At 51.9% G+C, this 7,994-nt stretch overlaps 1 protein-coding gene across 1 annotated transcript; it reads left to right on the top strand.

Moving 5' to 3' along the window:
* Nucleotides 1–557: 557 nt before the first annotated feature.
* Nucleotides 558–6,536, top strand: PTTG1IP (pituitary tumor-transforming 1 interacting protein; the record flags this gene model as incomplete). The annotated part of the gene is made up of 6 exons (XM_010023524.1): nt 558–610; nt 1,543–1,651; nt 4,473–4,575; nt 4,678–4,743; nt 5,140–5,186; nt 6,493–6,536. Coding segments are annotated over 6 exons (422 nt in total), but the record flags the coding sequence as incomplete, so codon positions are not given.
* Nucleotides 6,537–7,994: the final 1,458 nt, after the last annotated feature.

Here is a 7,994-nt window from a genome sequence, read left to right as displayed (position 1 = left end):
AGGAGGGTTTAGATGCATTGGCTGGGGCAGGGTATTTCCCTTGTGCAGTGGGAGGGTATGGGCTCCCACAGAGACCATTAGCTACATGTCCCTCTTGTGCTCTGCTTCTCTTCCTGGTAGTAACTTCCTTGTCTGGGGTTTGTTTGCTTGAGCTGCTCCATTATCTGGTGATACAGGACTGCATTGCCTGCCCAGTGCTTGTCCTTATCTTCCCAGGGTCCCTCTGGACTGACCCAGCTCTGTCCCCAAGCTGCCCCACTGCCTGCTGGCCACAGCAGATGCTCATGCTTTTAGGGAGAGGAACTCACAGCTTGGAGCTTTCAGTTAGTGTGGTCAAGGCAGAGGATTTCCATTCCAAGGCTTTTGGGATTATCACCGTGACACTGAGTGCATTTTGAAGCTGGCATCTCTTGCAGCACCACTATGCTGTATTGCTGCTGCTCTGATGGAGTGACCACCTCCTAGAGTGAACAGGAGCAGGCTCTGAGGAGCCTGGAGTCTTAAACCACTGAGAAGCTCTTCAAAGTACTGAGGTGTCTTTTTTTTCCTTCCTGTAGATTGCAGCCAGTACACGAACAAGAGCTGTGAGGAGTGTCTGAAAAATGTCACTGTAAGTAGCAGCAGTAGAACTCCCAACCTCTTGCAAAGCCTGAAAACATAGCGTGGGCTTTGCTGGGCTGTTGTGGAGCAGTTTCCCTCCTGGAAGGGTGGGCTGTTCCCCTGTCCTGTCCTGAGTGTGCTGTAAATGCCACCCACCTGTGATGGTGAGAGGGCAACCCTGCCTTGGTGCTCTGCGAAGATGTTGCTAGAAACTGCTTGGGTTTGTTGTGTGGTTTTGGAGTTGGTTAATGAGCTCCTCTTCACGGATAGGAGATGGTGTCAGTGGGACATCCACCATGAGGGGGCTGAGTGGGCTGGACTGGCTAGTCAAGTTGACTATCCACCAGTCTGTGGGAGACATGGTACTGGGTGGGTGCAGGATGTATACCTGTGTCCCACCTTGTCTCTGATATCTGCAAACTTGATCTCGCAGCCGATGCAGCCAGAATGAGTTTGACTAAACCCATCCCAAGTGCTGGTGTTAGGGGTTGGAGCCACCAGCAGAGGAGGGTGCAAAGCTGCTGCAGGCAGCCTTTCTGGGAAGGACTAGTGATGGTACACACAAACCTACCCTGCTCATCAGCTCTCTGTTAAGTGCCTTGTCTCTGAGGCTTTCTTCTTGTCCCCAAAATGCATGGAATAAACATTAAGGATTTGATTATTATGACCATCATGCAAGCAAGGAGGGTTCTCAGCATCTTTACTTGTTCTAGAAATCTGCACTCCCCTTGCCTGCCTCTCCTGGTGCAGGCAAGCCTGATGCAGCCTGTGCTGACTGAACACAGCTGTTACTCCTGAGTGTCCTGTTGCTGCTGGGTGGTACCTGGCTCTCGGGAGCAGGCAGCAGTGGCCCTGTTGCTGCAGGTAACAAAGCAGAGCATGGCTAACTGGCATCACTGCTGCACACCAGTAATGCTGCGGTGCCTGCTTCCTATCCCTTAGTGCCTGTGGTGTGCCAGCAGCAGGAGGTGTGTGGAGTACCCTGTCCGGAGAATCCTGCCCCCAGCCGACCTCTGTGAGCTCCGCTCTGCACGCTGGGGAGTCTGCTGGGGTAAGTGGATTGTGCTTAATTACAGCTGCCTTTAGTGCTTGCTGCTAAATGGCACTGATTGCCACTTGTGCTGGTGGGAATGGGAGATTTCCCTTGCCTCCCTTTGTCACTGCTGATGTAGCAATGGCAGGCTGAAGTCAGTCAGGGTTCTGCAAACTTCCTGAAGCATGAACAAGAAAGCAGACTGTGAGCAGTTCCCTGCCTTCTGGCAAGAAGGACCTGTGGGGCTTTAGCTACTTTGAATACATTCCTCATGCTTTGGTGTGATGGAGGCTTCCAAAAGTGGCCAACACTTGGGAACAAGAGTCAAACAGTTGTGGGCAGCTGCCTGTGCAATCCTTCCAGGAGCAAAAAGAGTGCACACCAAGGTCTGACTATTCAGCAGCTCTCTCCTCTGCACCTCATGCATTGTTCCTTGTGCAGCTTTCTGTCTCTTCACATTTAGCAGTGTGGCTGCTGCCTCAGGTAGCCTCTTAAAATCCACAGGGTGTCTTGGAACCAGAAGTGATGTGATGTCTCTGCAGGCCTGTGTGGGCTTCTACAGCTGAGCTTGCCATGGTTCTGCTCAGCTCGTAACCCACCTGAGAAAATAACCTCTTCCAAAACAGCCCTGCATAAGCTGTGCTGCAGGTGGCTGCCTGCAGCCAAGTCACTTCCTGGAGTTTTTTCTAGCTGGCTGTTGGCTGACTTTCCTCCTTGGTGCTCTGTTTCCTGGTGGGTTTCTGGAGAAATTAGTGTGGTGTTTAGACCAAGCTTGGTGCTTGCTCATACTCAGACTGGACCCATCTTTTGGGGCTGAGGCAGCAAGAAGCAAGCTGGGGCTTGGTTTCTCTTGCCTATCCACTTGATGAGGAGCTTGGAGTTGAATTGTGGTCACCTATCATCTATTGTGGTTGAGGCTGGGATAACTGCTCCCATACCTTGTGGAGGAAGAGCTGCATGTCCTCTTTGTGAGCGCTACAGCATGCTGTTCTGGAGCTTCTGTAAGACCTTGTAATACTAGTTTTTATGCAAGTAGCTTCACAAAAGGTTTTGTTATAGAAGAACACATTCCTTAACTTGCAAAACTTGCTTTAGAGGAGATTAGTCCTGTGAGAAATTAGCTCTTAAATGAGTCTGCGTTTTGGGTGTGTGTGAGACTTATGCCTTCATCATCAGGTGGACCAGTGCCAAGTGCTCTGGGATGGACCTCTGTCTGTGGGAAGGGGTGATCGGAACCCCGAGCTCATACCAAAATCTGAGGTTTCAGAAGCACCATTACAGACATGTGCTGGTGGAGAAACTCCCTTCTGAGCTGAAGAGCCTGTTTGCATTTGTCTTAGCCCCCTGGGCTGACTTCTGATCCTTGGCTTTTGGGCTGACCCCCATGTGACTGTGGGTCTGTCGCAGGGCAGCTGGCAAAAGCTTCATCATGCTCCAAGGCAAGGCAGTGCTGTGGACAATCAGGTCTTAAATACCATCTGTCCCTAAGCCTTACTGGGAACATGGACCTGCAGGCCTCCCTGCTGCTGGGTGACCAAGGGAGAGGCTGTGTGAGCCCACCTGTGGGGACAAACACAAGTGTCCGCAAGCAGGTAGGTTGCTGGCTTCTGATCTCGCTGGTGACCTGCTGGGCTATGGCAGCTATCTGCAGTTGGTGTCTGGATCCACATTCCTTGCATGGTGCTTGCCATGGTAGTCTCGGTAGGGATGCAGTATGGTTGGCAGTGATGAAGCTCTCCACTGGGAGCAGGAGCCAGAGGCTTTGAAAGCAAGTTCAGTGGTAGAGTCAGCTCAGCCTGGAGCATCCCAGTAAACCTGCTACTGGTGAGTCCTTGCATCAAGGAAACAGGCAGGCATCTTCTGAAATGCCCTGAAATACACCGCATGTAGTGCTCAGGCTTTCTAGTGGGTTCATGGTCTGAGCAGCATGGGGAAGAGAGGATCAGAAGTGCTCTGAGCAGGCTCAGGTACACTAAGATTTCTGTAAATTGGCTGCTGTGTGTCAAGTGGCTCCTAAACAAGTATTTCCACAAGCCCAAGTCTCTAAACAGTCTGAATCATACATGGAAAGAAACCCCTCTTCATGCAAAGGCTTTGGGGTGATGTCTAGATATGTCTGTTTTGGCTGGTATCTCTATGGCTATTACTGCAGGAGCTGAGTAGGACAGCTGTCTCCCTGGGGCCAGGGTTCAAGGCTCCTGCCATGTTCGAATGGGTTTTGTGCTGTGCATGGGTGAGCAGATCCTTGCAAGCCCTGGGCAGATGTGCTGGTAGGGTGAATGTAGCAGCTTTTTGCTTTCAGCTGCTTCAGCAGCACTGCAGGCCCCAAGCTGATAAATCCCAATGGATCTTGTCTTTCTTTGTCTCTTGCCCAAAGACTCTAGACACTGTAATTGCCTCCAGTCCACTGTCATCTCTTCTTAAATGACTTCTGAGGCTTGCTCCTGTGAGCAGTAACTTCAGTGCCAGTTGTGGTCTCTGGAAGCTGAAGCCTCCAGGGTTGTTTTTCCCTTGATGGGAAAAACCTGGATTAGTGATTAAGACACCTTTGCTGCTGTTTCTGCTGGGTGCATTTGTTTATGCCTTTCTTCATAGCCAGTAACAGAGTGCTATAGTTTGCAGCTACATATACTCAATTGGTGTGTGTGTTTGCTGGTGCCAGCACTTGGTATACCTATGAGTAGCAATGTCCACCTTGCTTTTCTGGGCTACTGGATGTGCCTCCAGCCCAGTGGCTGAAGCTGCTGGTGACCGTATGTAGTAGCTGTATGCTTGTAAATATTACAGCTCCAGGCAGTTATATATTTTTGTACTAAATGTGTTTTGTCAAATCCTTTAGTGAACTTTGAAGCCCTGATCATTGCGATGTCTGTTGTGGGAGGAATAATCCTCATCACGTTGGGGGTCTGCTGCTGCTGCTGTTGTAAGAAAAAGAGCAAAAAGCAAGTATCAGAGGGGTCCCCTGTTTGCTCAGAGTACTTGGATGCAACCATGTGCTGTTGCAGAACTGAGTGCTGAGCACTGCTAATAGTCTTTTCTATCAGGCCAGACAAGGAAGATGAGAGGATGGCCAGGGAGCGGGAGAAGAGGCGGGTGCGGCAGGAGGAGAGGTGAGGTTACCCTGCAGCCCCTGTGGGCCATAGTCTCCTGCCTGTACTGTCAAACGTGATGCCAGGAAGCACATGGGGCTCAACAACGTGCAGTCAGTGGCTGCTTCAGCCCTAGCTCAAATGCAAACCTCATGAGCAATGTCTTTCTGGGGTGACTCATGGATGCAGCATCAAAACAGCATTGTGTATTTGACTCCCCAAGGGCTGCTGATGTGCGTGGGCTCTGGTGGTACCTGGTGTCTGCAGGGTGGGGGGGAGGACGGGGGAGGATGACACTGAGCAAACCTGGCAGCCTGGAACTTCCTAGGTTGGGAAGAAGCAAGGAGCTGTAGCTCCTCTTGCCTGGTTTTGTATTGCCAGTCACTGACTCATGGGATTTCTGTTTGCTGCTTGCAGGAGAGCAGAGATGAAATCACGACATGATGAAATCCGAAGAAAATATGGTACAGTATTGAATCACTCACATCAGCTGAATCACACCTGATGTGATTCAAGCTAAGCTTTGGATGGAGCAGCCTCAGTAACTATGTTCCTTGCTATGGTTACAGCTGCAGAGACCTGGCCAGTAGTGGAAATAGTCTCTGCTTCCCCTGTTCCAGTGAATTGCTCTCTTGACCTCAGGGAGCAAGTGTAGAGATGCTTGAATCATGACTTGTGACTCCACACAAGTGCTATGCCTCTTAGGCAGGAAACACAGAGTATTTAACACTCTCTGGGGCTTGTGTCCTCCAAAGTCATCACATATGAGAAGCTCCTTGGGGCTTGGCTAGAAGGGAGAAGCAGAAGCTGGTAGACACAGCACCAGCTGCATGCTGCTGCCCTTCAGGCATGGCCCTCTGGCAGCCCTGTGGTCAGTGGTGCTGGGGAGCCAGCAGCCTGGGGGCCAGGCAGGAGCCTGGATGAGCACAGTAGGCACCAGCCTGACTGCAGAGCCAGTCCTCTGTACTGGCAGCAGGTCCCTGGGAGATGGTGGCTCAGTCCCTGAGTGCTGGGAGGGAACAGCCTCCCTCCTGGGGCTGGACAGTCCTTCAAGTGAATCCTGGGGCAGGTGAGGACCTGCCTGAGGTGGGGACAGCAGGCTGGTTGGAGCTGGGGGAGGGTCTCTCCTGCCTGCCTGCTGGGGATGTTCCCAGGGTGGCTGTGGAGTAGGGAGCAGTTGGGTTCATGCACACTGAGTGTGGTGGTCTGTGGCTTTGGGAAGTGGAAGTGCTCTGCTCCAGGGCTGTCTTGCTGCAGCGTGACTACAGAGTTGCAATCCTGTCCTTTGTGGCTGTTCCTCCTCAAGTGTTGGGATGGGGATGGGAAAGCAGCCAACAGGGTGGCATGGGGGCTTCTCACTGGCCCAGAAGTCAGCCCCATACCCTGCCTCGCTGTCTCCCAAGTCTCTGCACACAGGAGCAGAGGAGCCAGTCTAAGATCAGTGTTTGTTTAATTTGGGTCTGAGCTCTCTGCTCCCAAGTCCAGCCCGAGAGGAGTGTGCAGAAGGGGTGCTCTGCAAGATCAATTGTGCTGCTAAGCCTGGGCTTCATACAGCCTGCCTGAGAGGAGTTTGCCATCAGGTTGAGCTCAGTGGATCTCTTGCGCAGAGCAGGAGTGAAGCAGTGCTGACTGCATGTGTGGCTTGAGCAGGTCTTTCAGAAGGACTGCAGGACAGGAGGCTGGATGAAACACAAATGACAGACTTGTTACCAACAGCTGGTTTCTTGCTGGCTGTGACTGGCGTGGCAGCTGCTGTCTCTTCTCTTCTAGGCCTGTTCAAGGAGGAGAACCCTTACGCAAAATTTGAGAATTAGCATCTCCAGACCTGCCCGCCCTGGTGAACGGTGCCTTCCCAGAGCCACAGGACTCCATGCTTCCCCTGCCTTGAGGAGACCACCATGGTGCCACTTCTTACTTCAGCTGCCACAGAAGATGAGCCAAATGCTTGGTGACGTCATTGTCCCTATTCCAGGTGCTTGGTCTGCTCCAGAGCTTTGCTCTCGCTCTGCTGGTGCAGAGAAACATTGTGGCAATATTGGAGGATGACATGTTTCTTCTCACTTATCCCTGGGGTGGTTACAGAGTCCAAAGCAATGCAATTAACAGTCCTTGTCCCTGGGCAAGGGCAAAAGCAACCTTATGTATCTTGTTCTTGCCTCACCAGATACTTTTCACACACACAGAGCCAGGCTCTTCTCACCTTTCTTTTTCTCTTTCTTTTAGTGTAGGCAAAAAATAGCAAGAGTTTCTTGACTCACTGGTCAGCAGGAGGGCTTGTCTATTACTCCAGGTGCCTGTACTTGCCCCAGCACATGGGCACTCCCTTCAAAAAGCACAAGTTTCTGGTTATCTCAGGCCTCCAGTAGGAGAGTCCCACATACATGTTCTCACTTGCAACTAATCTGGGGAAATGCCCCAACACTCCTACCTCTCTGTGCCTTTCTAGAAGGGTGGTCTCCTGGGCTTGGTGGCCACCACTGATAGCAATACTGTAGGATTCAGATGCCTTTGTGCATTACTTTTTTTTTTTTGGGGGGGGAGGGATGGTTTATTCTTTCATCTATTTCCTTTTATTATTATTTCCTTATTGCACTATTATTATATTCTAATTTCAATTATTAAACTTTTCTTATCTCAACCTGTGGGTTTTTACCTTTTTTCCAGTTCTCCTCCCCATCCCCCTAGGCAAGTGAATGCATGGTAGTTAGTAGCCGGCTGGGCTTAAGCCACAGCACTCTGCAGAGGGCAGCAGAGGGACCTGCTGTACCTGGGGAGCCAGCTTCCTGCCTGGATGGAGAATAACTGTGCCCTGGGGACAAGCAGAGGGATGCTGAGAGGGACCGTTACTGGTGTCCTCTGTGACGCTTTGCTCATTGCTGCAGCACTGCTGAAAGGGGTTATGGCCCTGGGAACTTTGGGAGAGGGAAGGATTATGGCTGTGGGAACGTGGGGCGAGGGTGGAGTATGGCTCAAGAACTGGTGGAGAGGGACAAATGCTGATGTTGGAAGTGGAGGAGAGGGGGGCATTGCTGCTTTCTTCCCCTGCGGTTTGATCATCCCTGCAGGGGTGGCATCCCCAGGAGGAGAACGGGAAAGGGAGCGTTCCTCGGGACTGCCAAGCGCGTCCCTGCGAGGGGCCAGTGCCTGCTCTCCTGGGCCAGGGCAAGGAGAGTGACTGAGATGGATGTTCGGGGGGCTCCTCTCAACTCCTGGTCCTGCGGGGGGGAGGCAGCGCTGGCACAGCGCGGGGGAGCAGCACCCCAGCGGGATGC

The sequence above is a fragment of the Nestor notabilis genome, unplaced genomic scaffold, assembly GCF_000696875.1.
Source record: "Nestor notabilis isolate BGI_N333 unplaced genomic scaffold, ASM69687v1 scaffold8961, whole genome shotgun sequence".
Classification (NCBI taxonomy): Eukaryota; Metazoa; Chordata; class Aves; order Psittaciformes; family Psittacidae; genus Nestor; species Nestor notabilis.
This window is presented reverse-complemented; position numbering and strand designations above follow the sequence as displayed.